General features: G+C 38.8%; 1 protein-coding gene across 1 annotated transcript in view; it reads left to right on the top strand.

Annotated features, from left to right (window-relative positions):
- Nucleotides 1–13,871: 13,871 nt before the first annotated feature.
- The window catches only part of LOC146479704 (uncharacterized), a 6,463-nt gene continuing 6,148 nt past the window's right edge, over nucleotides 13,872–14,186 (top strand). Inside the window, exon 1 of the mRNA XM_085110538.1 lies at nucleotides 13,872–14,186. This exon is cut by the window's right edge and continues 105 nt beyond it. Coding sequence (XP_084966664.1) covers nucleotides 14,153–14,186 — 34 coding nt within the window. The 5' untranslated portion in view covers nucleotides 13,872–14,152.

Raw genomic sequence — 14,186 nt, 5'->3', positions numbered from 1 at the left:
TCCTAGATTCCGAAAACAATTGTAATTCACTGGATAAATCGCAGAAAACTAAGGATGATTTTTTTTAAAATTCAGCCGACTGGGATTAGAATGATAGTTTAAGTGTTGATATAACCAGTCATCTGGGCTAAAGTGAGAGACAGGGAACGTCTATGAAAAGCTGGCACGAAATGTGTCACATTAATTTATGCGAGTAAGGGAACTGGTCATAACAAGTTTGCTCGAAGAGGATCCACCTTGTCTTGGGTAGGTGATTATCGAAGACACCACCTATCTCATGAAACGATCGAAAGCGCAAAAGCTCGTTGATTCAGGTTTTTAGCCATAGAGGATCACATTTGGGCAGTGGGTTTAAGTTGTCAGAGCGCTTGAAGTTCCACCAATTCAAGATATCTTTCCAGAAACGTTTGACAACGGGACACTCACAAAACATATGGATAAGTGTTTCATTAAGAAAATTGCAATGCTGACACTGAGAGGATGCTTTGATACTCATTTTACAAACAAGAGGATTGGTAGGAATAACGTTATGTAAAAGTTTGAACTGAGAGCTTCTCGATTTATTTTCAACTTGGGTAATTTTCAAAGAAAGTTCGTAGACAAAACTGGGACAAAAATCTTGCTTTCTTAAATTCGTTTCATTAGTTGGAGGGCAGAGGGACTTCTCAGCGAGCAGCAGGCGTACACGTTTAGCCGACACATTATGTATAGTTAATGGCGTTTAAGATGGTTCCTTGGCATCAGCCTGTTCACTGCCTAAAAACCATATTTCCAATCTTTAGGAATTGCAGCGATAATACCAGCATAATGAAGAAAAGTGCAGCGGATTCGAAACTTGCTTTTAAAGTTTTCAAGGGAAAGAAAATGACCATTAGCAACAAGGAGGTCGCATATTCTCAGAATACCTTTGTTCATCCATGTCTTGTTAAAAATCGTTTTTCCTTCCACTTTTAAAGAACGATTATTCCATATTATTTCTTGTTTCATGTCATCCGCATTAAGAGGTGTTTTGGAATGGAGTCCTTGCCATACAGTTAAAACACTTTTAAATAAAAAGTTGGTAAATCTTCAAGACATAACAATTTGAGATCGTTATTATATTGCAGGGGAAAGGCTCCTCCAAACTTGTTAACTTTGGAATCAAGGAGCGCGCATCGGTGGCTTTCGGCGGATTTGCTGTAACGATTTACTCAGGCGTCTTTAAGAGATATTTCTGCATCCACAAAATTAACCATGTTAAGGCCACTTTTGTCACTTGGGCCAGTGATCGTCTTTCTTTTAATTTTGTTAGGTTTAAAGTTCCATAGAAAAGAAAAGGAGTTAGTATTAACCTTCTTTGCAAAATCAGCGGGCACGTTTCAAATAGGGAACATGGATGTAAACAAATTTTGGAAGTGCTAATGATTTTACAATCGCAATTCTTCCCAAGATGGTGCAATGTCTTGACCGGACCACACATTTAATACCTTTTCCATTTTAGCGAGCGGTTTATCAAAGTTTAGTTTGTCCCCAATGTCCTTTTCGTACGCAAAATGTGGAGCTGACATTCTTGCCGCCAAAAAGTGCAGATTTTCTTTATGACTAAATCCTAATTTCTGTGGCGATTAAGGTCTTCCGAAGATATATGAAACGAAATAAACCGTTGCGTGGCCCTGAGTTACAATGCGGGTGCATGTCTTTTAGCCTACTTATACTGGACGCATTAGCTTTCAACTGATAACTGATATTTGCAAACTGATTAATCAATTTGGAGAGAACAAGAACGAAGTCGGAAGTGAAAACCTACTTGGCTCCTGATAATAAAATTGGTTCACAGCCACCCATTTAAATCGGGAACTCGGACATCAAAAGGAAAGGAGGTGAATACTTACCGGTGTTGTGATAAATTGTCTGTCGATATGCTTATAGTGCAGTTCACCAAGAAAAACTAAAATGATTTGTTCTTGATAGTACTCTATATTCCCTGGCCGTGCCTCTAAGGGGTGGAGATTGGAGTCACTGTTGTTTTGCGATCGAGTAGCCAATCATGTCTTGTTTTGATAACAGTTGGCAGGTGTTCTTTTTTTATGTATGTATGTATGTTATGTAATTTTTTATGCATTGAGTAGAACGGACCGACAATGCCGATACAAATGCACCTTTAGAATGACCTTCCCATGGTCCAGCGGGGAAATAGGATAGTCGAAGGCAATTTTAAAGAGACCGCGGAAATACATATTCTCGACGGTGCCGAAAATAGAATTTTAGATTTTTGTTCAGTTCAAACGTTTCGGCACGCCGAAACTGGCAACCTGCTGTGCCGGTTGTTGGTTGCGAGCAGCCAATCATGTCTTGTTTTGATAATTCGCAGTGGGTGTCCTCCGTCAAACAGTCAAGGCGGACAAGAATTTTATATATTTGACGAATTAAGCCGTAAACGGACTCAATGCAACATAAATGAAGTTGGAATAACTCTCTTGCGGTGTTTTTTTTTTTTTAAGATTCAGCGGATAGATAGGCTGGGACTGAAACATATATACTCGACGGTGGCGAACTGATCGGCATTTCTCGAGCGTTTTATTGCGCCTGCGCGCCGCCTGCTACTCAGGGGGCGAAACGCCCCATCAGGTAAGGCCAAGATCACCGTGAGAGTGCCACGGCGCACAGTTCCTAGATTCCGAAAACAATTGTGATTCCCCGGATAAATGGCACGAAAATCAAACATAGTTTTTTTAAAATTCAGCCGACTGGGATTAGAATGATAGCTTACGTGTTCATATACCCATTCAGCTGGGTTAAAGTGGGAGGTAGGGAACGTCTTTGAAAAGCTGGCACGAAAGGTGTCACATTAATATATATGCGAGTTAGGGAACTGGTCATAACAAGTTTGTTTGAAGAGGATCCACCTTGTCTGGGGTAGGGGAGTAACGAAGACACCACCTATCTTATGAACATTACCGACAAAATGTTATTAGCAGTAAAATTTGAGTTCACACAGAAATATTCAGCTAGCAAGAGTTAGCATTGCTAGATAGACGAGAAAATAGAGGTTTGAATTTCATTAATGTCATTTTTTACTGCTGGATAGAGGAGTGACTATGTAATAAAGACAGCGTCTTTTGAGTTTGAGGAAGTGGTGTGCAGGTAGAGGTCACAATCTATTTTATGGTTTGGTGGGTCTTGTTCAAGTATAGTAGTTTTGACCACTTCCCTAAATTCTTTTCTGATCGTGAAATTCGAAGCGCGTGTCGGCTGTTTTCTCCGTCCTGTTTTCCTCCTGCTGGGTGCGTCCCTCTCAATTTGCGTAGTCGACTAGAAATATCCAAAACAATCCTTGCCTTGAAATAAAAATTATTCCCCAGTTCAGTTTCATGCCGATTAATCGTTGATAGAATCATTTTTTATTGATTGCACCGTGGAATTTCTTTCCTCGCAGACGTTTGTATGGCCAATGAATTCAAAATTGGGTTTGTAAATCTCCGCTGGGGAGCTTTTGGCAATTAAGTATGTTTTGACTAGAATGGAACAGAACGTTTTCCACATTTCAACGCCCGTTTTAATTTTGGAGAGTGGTCTAGCATTTATTCATTTTTAATTACTGTCTGAATTCTTTGAAAGCAAATTTTTTGTTCTTCACAAGGAAGCTAGTTTTAAATATTAAATAATAATTAAGGAGAAGAAAACTCGCTGGTCATTGCTTTCCGTCCCAATTTCCTCGCAAAAAGGCACAAAACCACACTGAAAAGCTTGCTAAACAGGCTAAGTTTTCAGTTGTTATTCATAGTGAAATATTTGAAATCATCATCACCATTTTTGTCAAATTGTTATAATTATTATAGATGATAATGATAATTATTAAATTCTTCTTCTTATTGATAGTAAGTATGGAGTAAATATTCTGACTTATTGCAATAATTTTTACTCTACTGCATTTTCGCGAGTTGAACGAATTACGCCATGTCCTCCTCACTTAGCCTCGCTTTCGTAATGAGGTTCAAAGTAACTCGGAAATGGCCTATTCAGATGTTTAAGGAAAGAATGAGTCAATACTTAGAATTCTATTCCTCAAAAAATAAGGTTTGCACCCTCAGTTTCTCGCTTTAAAAGTAAACTCAAGATGTATCTTTTTAAAAGAGCTTACATGTGTTAAAATGGGCTTAAGAAAATGAAGTTTTAATTGAATTGGTGTATCATAGAATGCTTATATTTTGACTTTAGTCTGTCTTATTATGCGGACTGCAATTTTTAATAAAGCTGTTGTATAATTTTTAAATCTAACTTGTCAAGTAAACCACTATTGGTTAAACAAAGGTAGGCCACGGCTGCCAAAAATACCGCTTGGGAAAAAAATTTTAAAACAAATAACGTACACCAAAGGAAAGTAAACCAATTTTCGCGATTTAAACTGCAAAGAAATCTGGCATCCAACGCAAAACTCAGAAATTGAAATTCATAACATCGCATCCTGCGTACGAAACGTTTCCCCATGTTTTCCTCCTCTCGTCCAACCGAACTTTCGCGCGGCGCGGAAGCGAAAAACGCGGCAGTTTGAACGCACAGAGCAGCCCATGGTATAAAACGGTTACTGGGTTCTTTGATATCATTTTGGTTTGAATTTGAAAGTTCTGTGTTGGGTGGGGAAGGGGTGGGGGATGGGGAAGTAATACCGGTGTGAAACATAATTATCTTTCTCACCCGGACAACCCTCGCCGTTGTAATGGTCCCAGCAGCAGCCATATTTACTCTGCGAGGTTGTACATCTTGGTTTAGGTTCTACAAGGTACAAAACCGTAAGTGAGACTTTTTACTGAATTATCAGGAACATAACTTGAATTTAGAAAGTTGGTCGCGTTTTGTTTTGTGTACCGTCTAACGCCGCAATGGGCAACAAGAACCAGTAGTGTCAAGTTCGTCCGCGATTTTCCCGCGCTTGCATTCAACAGTGAGGTATTATATATTGCCCGCTGCATTTCACGTCAAGTAAATCTCCACTTGATGGTCTTTCAGTCCATTCACCTCTCAAAAGAAACTGTAAGCTTATTACTCGTTGTCTGTGTTGGTCACTGCGGAATATTACTGCAATTTTTTGTCCAGATTTCAGGGCCATAAATTGCATTCGACAAAATAAAAGGGCGACCTATAAGTATGCATGAATTGGTCCTAAAAAGTACTTACTACAAACTCTTCAAGTCAAGGCGCATTTCTGTTTCATTGAGTTCCATTCGGCAGCAGTCAGTGTCCCTCGCTCGATACAGATTGACAAAGTACTGGCATGTTCTTGTTGCCATACGGTCCTGACACACTGAGCGGCCGTTCCAGAAGGATGGTTGCTGAACTCCGTATATAGGCATAAATTAAATTTCTTTGGACACACGACAAGGCATGATAAGGCCGTGCTGGAAGGACAAGTACCTGGCAAAAGATCTCGAGACAGACAGAGAAGGAGATGGGAAGATTGCATCAGCGAGAGGCTTGGGTACACCATGAATGAGGCTGCATGGGAGATTAGCACAGAATCGCGTTCTGTGCTATTCTTATCCGGGTACTCCGGTTTCCCCTCTGCTCAGAAACCAACATTTCCAAATTCCAATTCGATCTTGAGAGAGTCCCTAATACGTGCTCTGCGCTTTATAAATTGACATCAAAATAAAGTGATTTGATTTATTTTAAAATCGTGGGGAAATAACAGAGACCGACTCGGAGATACCACCACAAGTCTTCAACTCTACTGTAATGTTTAGTCAAACGCATCATACGAGTCTGCATGATGCCACGTACACAATAACTTTATCTAACTTCAAAAAAAGAGAACGACATTTTTGTTGCAGTAGGAACGTGGAAACGTTTAAACACATAAAATTAAAGTATAACAACAGCAACAGGAAACATATTAAAACAGAGAAATAAACTTGAAAACCACTCGCTTCTGGCTAGTCATTTTACAAACTTTTCCTGAGTTCTCCCATCAATGATCTTTAGGGTTCATTATGCAGGTATACTCAGTGTAATCTATACTGCTTATTACATGATGTATGAATCTAGTATCATTGATGATCACGAATACCGGCAGTAATCTGATTGGCGGTAAGGCTAATCACCGGGATCCATTCAGTGATACAGTATTAAAGAGGCAAACAGATACTCGACACACGCAATAATTAAACAATACATTGTTGTAAAACTTTCCATTAAAGTGTAAATAAACCAAGATTCATACTAAAACAATTAGATTACTTCATTTCTTATTTTTACGCGTAACAGCTGACACGGGTTCTGTCTTGCTGACTATCATGCAGTGACTGACTGCTTCCATTGCTTCTTCTTTCGCCTGCCGCGCAGTGAGTTATGTCACGCGATAGACACACTGAAATGGTTAAATCATGAATGTAATGAATGTTTGAATGTTTCTGCTGTGGTGTAATTTTGAACATGTTTGTTAACCAAACACAGATACAAAACGCTTCAACAAGTAACACCACACTATAACTTGTAAATCATTTCACCAGAGAATATTGAACACCGATTATTCCACAGCCCTAGCCCACCCCTCCCGCGATTGCCGTCAACATGAAACTTGTTACACAGTTGGATACGTTGTATAAATCTCTATATTTTTTCCCATTACTTTTTTTTTTCACAAGGAGGAAATAACCAATCTTAACATGGGCGTCAAAACTGACAGAGTGTTTCGCCCAAAAACCATTGGTACTTTAAAACTTGTTTATCTTGGGAAGGTGGGGGATTTTTTATTGAACCTGTATCCTGTATATTAGTTCAAGAACGTACGAAAGGTTCCGGCTTGCTTATGAGGAAGAATAAACCTACTTATTTGGCAGTAGAATATTTGGTAGTGGAAAAGAACGTAGTTTTTGCGCAAATTTGTCGCGAGCCGTGGTTTCCTGAGAATATTCGATAATGGGCTTGGTTCCACTCAAATACTTTCAAATCCGGTATCTTTCCATTGTTCTACACACCGTGTTTCGAAGTAAATTAAATCGGAAAGGTAGAAATGAGAAGGTCGTGAAAAATCTCCGGGGATAAATAAAACGATCAAAAATGCATGCGTCGTGGACGATCTATCACACTGCGGTTGAATTTTATCGGTTTACCAACTACTGTATAATGAAAACTGAAGGGCATGGCGCTTAGTTTGGTCTGGTTATGTAATTTTTGTTTTATCGGGTTTAAAACTACGAGGCGCAGCCGAGTGGTTTTAGACCCGAAAAACATGTGCTGGGAGTTTTTTTGAACGGCTTCAAAAACATTCCTGGAAAAACGTGTGTCAATAGAGTTCATAACAATTATGCATTTGTGAATGTTGGAAATTATAGCATACGAGAAAAACACCGCATACTAATGAGGAGTGTCTTGTCAGCTGATAAAACACCGCATACTAATGAGGAGGAGGTTTATCGATATAAAGTCACTGCATGCGATGTACTATCGACCATTTGATTGGTCAATGGGCTTATGAATTATTAATGAGTTTCGAATCATTTTTTGGCGTGTCGGACCGGTTCATAGTTTTCCCCAACCCTTCAGGAGTTCATGGCCATAACAGGCTCTTATCTGGCAGTACTATATAGGGGAGGATTATGGGTTACTGCGCCCGGAGCTTCCATACAAGCCATATTCTTGTCTTTTAGTTTTTGGCGTCAGCATGTGGTCAAAAATTGACCTTGTGAAAGAAAATGGCGGCCCAAGCGCTAGCACAGTCGCGTATCCATCGTTAATTTTCCTCGTCCATTCCTCAATTTCCAGGCTAGCAAACCTATGTTTTGTAACTAGAGCAACTCCGATCGTCAGTTGCAAGTTACGCAACAATGATTTCTGAAACCGCCTGATACACTTAAAGGAGCATTGTATGTGCACATTCATGGCGATTTTGCTGTATTTTGGACAAAACTGCTCAAAATATTTGACAGACAATCTGTTTTGCAACATGAAATTGCTTTTACAACATCGGGAAGAAAAAGTAGGAGGAACAAGCCATAATCAATTTTAGCGACTTCGCTAAAATTCACAGGAAGAACTTGAAAAAATTGGCCAATTATTTCAAGTTGTAATCCACTTCCATCCTAGCCATCAGCAGCCAAACATAATTAATACTAGTTTCTGTGCACTAGCAGGGTTATTGTTAACAAACCTCTGCCATTAATCTAACTATTCCATTGAAACAAATACGTTTTTTGGCTATTCATAGTGACACTTATAGGTGACACTGGCCCTTTAAAGATGAGATTTAACCCTAAACTCCCAGTACAATTCAAGCTACAATTGTACAAAACAAAAATGTGAAAAACTCTTGAGATCGGAGATATCTCTTTCATGAATTCCATCACGCCGTAGAGGAATCCAAAAAGCTTTTTTTGAGAACACAACGTGGATAATATTCCTCAGGAATTACTAGTATCTTACTGGGAGTCAGCTCTGACGTGGTTCTGACTCCTATGTGGAATAAGCGTACGTAACCATTACGTCAAACTATCAGTTAATTTCTGGGGTACCGCTTACTGTAATCCAGTTTTCAGTTTGTGGATGAAATTCTTAAATATGACCTTTCACATGAACGCTATGAATACGTGTTTTCATGCCAGCTCTTTACTGCTCTCAGATTAAAGATCTGCCAAGTTTGTAAATCTATCAGTGGCGGCGCGCGAATTATCAAAGGGGTGACTTACGCAATTAAGCAGTGAATTCTGCCATTTTACCAGCTCGTAGAATACATTCATAAGATTCCGTAAACAACGAAAAGTTAACCCTTGCACATTCAAACTTCTTTGGGATGATCTCTAACAAGAGGTCTGGAATATAGTGATCTGGCCGAAAAATAAAAGGATTATTTATTATCGTTATTACTTACAAAGCTGCTGATCTCACATGAGCTTGACGACCCTGTGTCCCATAGAAAGTGGCTGTAACGTGATAATGGCGATCGATCACACACGTAGTTTGGCCCCCTTTCAAACAGACAGAGAGAACGTTTGCTTTGTTAAAAATTTCCATATATCCAGACATATGTCGAGAACGACTTGACATTGTGATCTAAAATGTCCACTTGTAGCGGTTTTGTGACAGAAACTTGACACTTTGGCAAATTTAAGAGATAAAAACGACTGGTTAGTTCATGGATACCAAAAAAAGGAAACGATGATTTTCGACAAGGCATGACTGACGGAAAACCTGAAAACTCCAAGACAAAATTATTCAATTATTTCAAGTGAATGTAAATATATAAAACATATATCTTGAACTGCGGATGAAAGATCAAATAGAGGATCTTTCTTCTATTTGATCAATTATTTCACTTGTTTGAATTGTAATCATTGTGGGGACTATTCCGAAAATGCTTTTCTGTATATTATTCTATACTGTCCATACAAAGCGTCAGTTCCCTGATTGCAAAAGAGGCGTTAACTGGCGACACTGTAGGGTTGCCCGGGTATCACAGTAGTGCCGGTATGTAGTCGTCCTTGTCAAGCTTATACAGTCATTGAAATTGGCAAATACGACCACTGGTCTGCTCAGTCATATCTAAACAGAACTGAGTAAACTCCTCCTCTGACACTTAGATAAGAAATCTGAACGCCGATCAAACTGTGTTACTTTACTCAAATCCCTACAAAAGACACTTTGAATATGATCTTGAAAAGCCGAACATCCTCAGCTCTTGCGCTAAGGTGATTTTCTCGTTGACAGACCTGTCTCTGAGGAATTTTGGAATTTCACTTAAGATCAGCAGCTCATTTTGTTTGCGTCAATGCACCATTAAAAAAGTCGAGGTGTTGTCCCGGATTTCGCAAGTATACGTTTTCGGATGCTAATTCCATGATTCCAGGGTCAGGACCTACGAGTTACAAGGTCTGACTCAAACAGAAGAAATGCTCATTACTCGAGCACTGCCGCCAATAATGAGAGTTTATATCAAGCCAGGTGGACAAAGAGTTTATCCAGGGCATTGTATTAAATTTGCCTCCAAGCAAGCATAGTATTTCTTAGAACTTAGTGACTGATTGGAACTGGCTATCCACTGCTTTGCTATCAAAAACAATTATTCACCTCGATGACGCGGAAGCAGTGATAGACGTTAACCTCCTATCCGGTGAATAATGGTTTTAACAAGAGTATATTCAAAATAATATTAAATTATGAACTCTTGCGAATGGTTTCCGAAAACTATACCCAGCTTCACACCAAAATTATATATCATATTTGGGAACTATATAGCCAGTTAAAATAGCCACACCCTTTAGAGCATAGCGAGTTTTTATTTATTTTTTTATTTTAATTTTATTAGCTTTGCCTTTACGATACCAAAAAAAAAAAAAAAAAAAAAATTCACAATCAACACGTAGACGTTGGCAGGGACATCGCAACAGCTAAGTAGCCAATTACTGCGGACCCAGAAATAAAATATATGAATACATCACATGCAGCACATTATTGGTACGTCTAGAAATCTTGTGGAGTTGCATTTCAAACAGATGGTTTTAAACGTTCGAGGGTTTCAATGGGGAAGCACCTCCCTCGAGATATCGGGAAACAAAGAAGTTTGTTTTGAGTGGCTAGCTTATTACAGTTGCTTTGGAGAGGTTAAAAAAATAAGTATTAAGAATACTATGAAAAATAAGAATGAAGTAAATCCTATTAGATCTTAACCTGTCATAAGACCGTAACAGACACTCCCACACCCAGTACCAATTGTTTTTTGCTCAGAATAAGAAGCAAGCAACCAAACGAGAGCCCACGTTGCATTGATGTACAGGGAAAAAAAATACGGTTTTTGGGTAATTTTTTTACGACAGGAGTACAGATTTTATGATCAGTTGCGGGTACGTGCTTCTGACCAATCACAGTACTGCATTTATTTTTTAGCTTTTTATTTTTTAGCGAGGTGTGTTGAACTGTGACCGTGTGGAAATGGAGAACGTGGGGAAATGTACAAAAGGAATGTCGAGAGTGATGAATCAAAGTCAATCATGGAAAATGAACGATGGGAGCTGGGAAACTTAACCCACTGTTCATGGTTTCATCATATATAGACATACAATTGGAGAAAACAGAAAGAGACGAACAAAGGTTCAAACTAATCATACAACGACATCAGGACTTCTAATTACTCACATATGTTAAGTACGATCGGGTCGGGACACCTGATAAGCAGTATTTCTTTTTTTTTTTTTCTGGTGTAGGTAAACGCTTTCCCTCTAGTGATCAGTAGAATTTAAACCTTGACCTGAATTGTGCGTTCCCAACGGTCTGTAGGTAGAAGCTTCCTCACGGCCTGGACCTTTCAAATGAATCTGAGCCACCGAATACTACCTTCCTATGGTGCTGTTTACAAAGCGGTATAATGTGCTCCTTACGTTTAAGTTTGTGAATGAAATCTTGTAAAGTTTGACCATTCAAACGATTGAAGCTTGTTATCAGTACTTCCTGTGGTCTGTTTATTCAGTTGAACAAGGTGGCTCTAACTTTTCAGGCTATCGATAACAACACTCTGACTCACTCACCGATTCAAATATACGATGAGGTAGGCGGTACGTTTCTCGGGTCCTGTTTATTATGCTGTACACACGGTGTACCGGGTTTCGATTTAATACACTGGGAAACCATATTAAAAAAGGAAAAAAGGAGTACCTCCCCGTGCCGTCTTGTATCTAGTACCTTTAAAAACTTTAAGTCAAACTTGTTGCCTGGTTTTTATCTGATTCAGCGAAAGTTCAGAAATTTGATAAATTCTGCGTTGGCACTCTAATCAGCTTATCCCGATTACTCCAAAATGCACAGGAAGAACTTGAAAAAAATGGCCAATTTTTTCAAGTTGCAATCCATTTCCATCTTAACCATCCGCAGCTAAATTGATAATCAGTGCTAGTTTCTGTGCACTAGTAGGGTTATTGTTAACAAAACTGAACCATTTTTTTAATGTCTCCATCGCCGATATAATTTATTTGTTTTTTGGCTATTCAAATGTACACTAAATATAGGTGACAGTGCCTGGCCCCTTTAAGTATTTATATATAAATTCCTTAGGAAATGTGTGACTTTTACATTGAACAACTATATACGTGCTTTGGAGGGTTACAAAAACAGGCATTTTTTTAAAGAATTACGCACGAATTACGAAAATCCTATTAACAAGATTTATCTGTTAGATAACCTCAAGTGTTATCAGAGCGGAATCTCAAAATAGCAAGACCCCCACAAAAAAATAAGAAACATTTCTTAATTTAGGACCAAATTACGTACATGGAGATACATTTCGAAAACAACAACTGAATATGGTCACGTCTTAATCAGTTACCACGTTATAACAAATTACGTAGATGAATTGCCCTCAAGTATTCAAGTGTTCAGTACCACCTTTAAATCAACATTGTTACTAACATTTGTAGTTTTCTCGTTCCACCTATCATCCTGGCTTAACCTTTTTTTTTTTACTTCGATTAAAATTTCATCCATGCTTTAGGTGAATGCGCCGGTAACTGAAAATTGAAATCTGGGCGTTTGTATGTTTTGGGAAAACTCTCATTGCATAATCAAAAAAGATTGACCGTAAGTTAATCGGATCAATATTACGTGAGCAATGCAGCTAGAGAGAATTGCTAATTGTGCAAAGTTCTAAGATCAATTGTTTACGAAAATATGCTATTACAGTCGAAGATGGAAATTCTATAATACAGGCTCCCCTCAGATAACGGATGTGCTTAATTAAGAAGAGTCACTGTATATGTGATTAATGGAGTGATACCAAAACATGAAACACACCTGTGTGCCACATGCCCACTCGCACAACGCCTCCATAATCGGTTTGAATCCCGAAGAAATTAGAGCTGGTAGTGCAATAAACAAAGCCTTTGTTTGAAGGGGGTAGCGTGCTGATACAACCTTTATTTCGAGGCCGTCACATGCAATATCGTCGAGGCTCTCTGATGCATTGTAATAGCGTCGAGGCCCTCTGATAAATACTATAACAGCGTCGAAGCCCTATGATAAAATTGTTATGATTACAATTTAGAAAGTTTTTAAACACTCAAATGGTTTGTTTTACAATGTTTCTTTTTTTTCGAATTTTTTTTTATAATTTCATTAGTTAATTGTATTTACAGGTGTAAATTGCATTGTAACTTGGTGTGAGTCCAATAAAATGTAGACATTGTTTCAATGTGCTACACTATAAAGTACTATTCGTGCTGTGTAATACTTGCACTCATCACAGTCAATGTCATATTTTATTTAAGTCTTAAGAGGTGTTATTACTTGATGTGCAGTTTGAACAATACTTCTCTCAATTTTCACTTTCACTCACCAGTCACGGAAGACCACTTGTGGGTATATAGCGACAATATGTTTTGATAATTTCACATTGAAGGTGCCTGCCCTTTGTTGTCTAATATTCGGACTAAAAACGCCGACTAAGTAAGCAAGAAATGAAAAAGAAAGCAACTGAGGTGGACGAGTGCGATCTGCTGCTGAGGTATTAACCCTGTTGAGGGTTTTCTGTTTAAGGAGCAGGAAAACGAATATGGTATTACCTTAAAAAAATGTTTTGAAAAAATGCGGCCTCCTTCTCATCCTCAAGAGTCTCCACGAGGAACTTTCAATGAACTGTCAGTGCATCGGGCCGGGGAATTGGAATCAATCAAATTAGCAACTCAAAAAGCGACAAAAATCTTGCCAAAATAACTAAAGGTATCCGCATACTTGTGGCACAAAAGCAGTCAAGAGCCGAGTAAAGACCAAAGGTAAACAAAAAGAGAAGTCACGAACGTTTATAAACACCATAAAGCAGGCTAAACAAACAAAAACAGACTTAACTTGGGTAAACAAAGCTAGTCACGCTATTCCTCGATAAAAAAAGGTCCTTCTGACATTAAAGTTGTGGTGTTGACAAGTTGCCGTACATTTAACCCCCGCAAGTTTTAGCACGTACGCAACTAGTTTGCCACTTGATCGAGATATCTATTGAATTAAGGTGACTTAACAGCTTTTTGGGCGGCTGAACGGGGGACGTGCTCTAAAGACTTGGGTGTCAAGCCACGACCACATTCCATACATTTCCCGGGCCCACTTATAAGGCGTTAAATTGCGTTTACGTTTTTCAGAAAGAGTCAGAGCGCCAGACGAACTACACCTCAACTAACTTGGACTACAGAAGACTAAAGAAGACATGGCCAAGATTTCCTTCCTGTACATTTTGGTGG

The sequence above is a fragment of the Pavona decussata genome, unplaced genomic scaffold (genome assembly GCF_977016875.1).
Source record: "Pavona decussata unplaced genomic scaffold, jaPavDecu1.1 SCAFFOLD_58, whole genome shotgun sequence".
NCBI lineage: Eukaryota > Metazoa > Cnidaria > Anthozoa > Scleractinia > Agariciidae > Pavona > Pavona decussata.
Note: the sequence above shows the minus strand (reverse complement) of the source record. Positions and strands in the feature narration are given on the sequence as shown.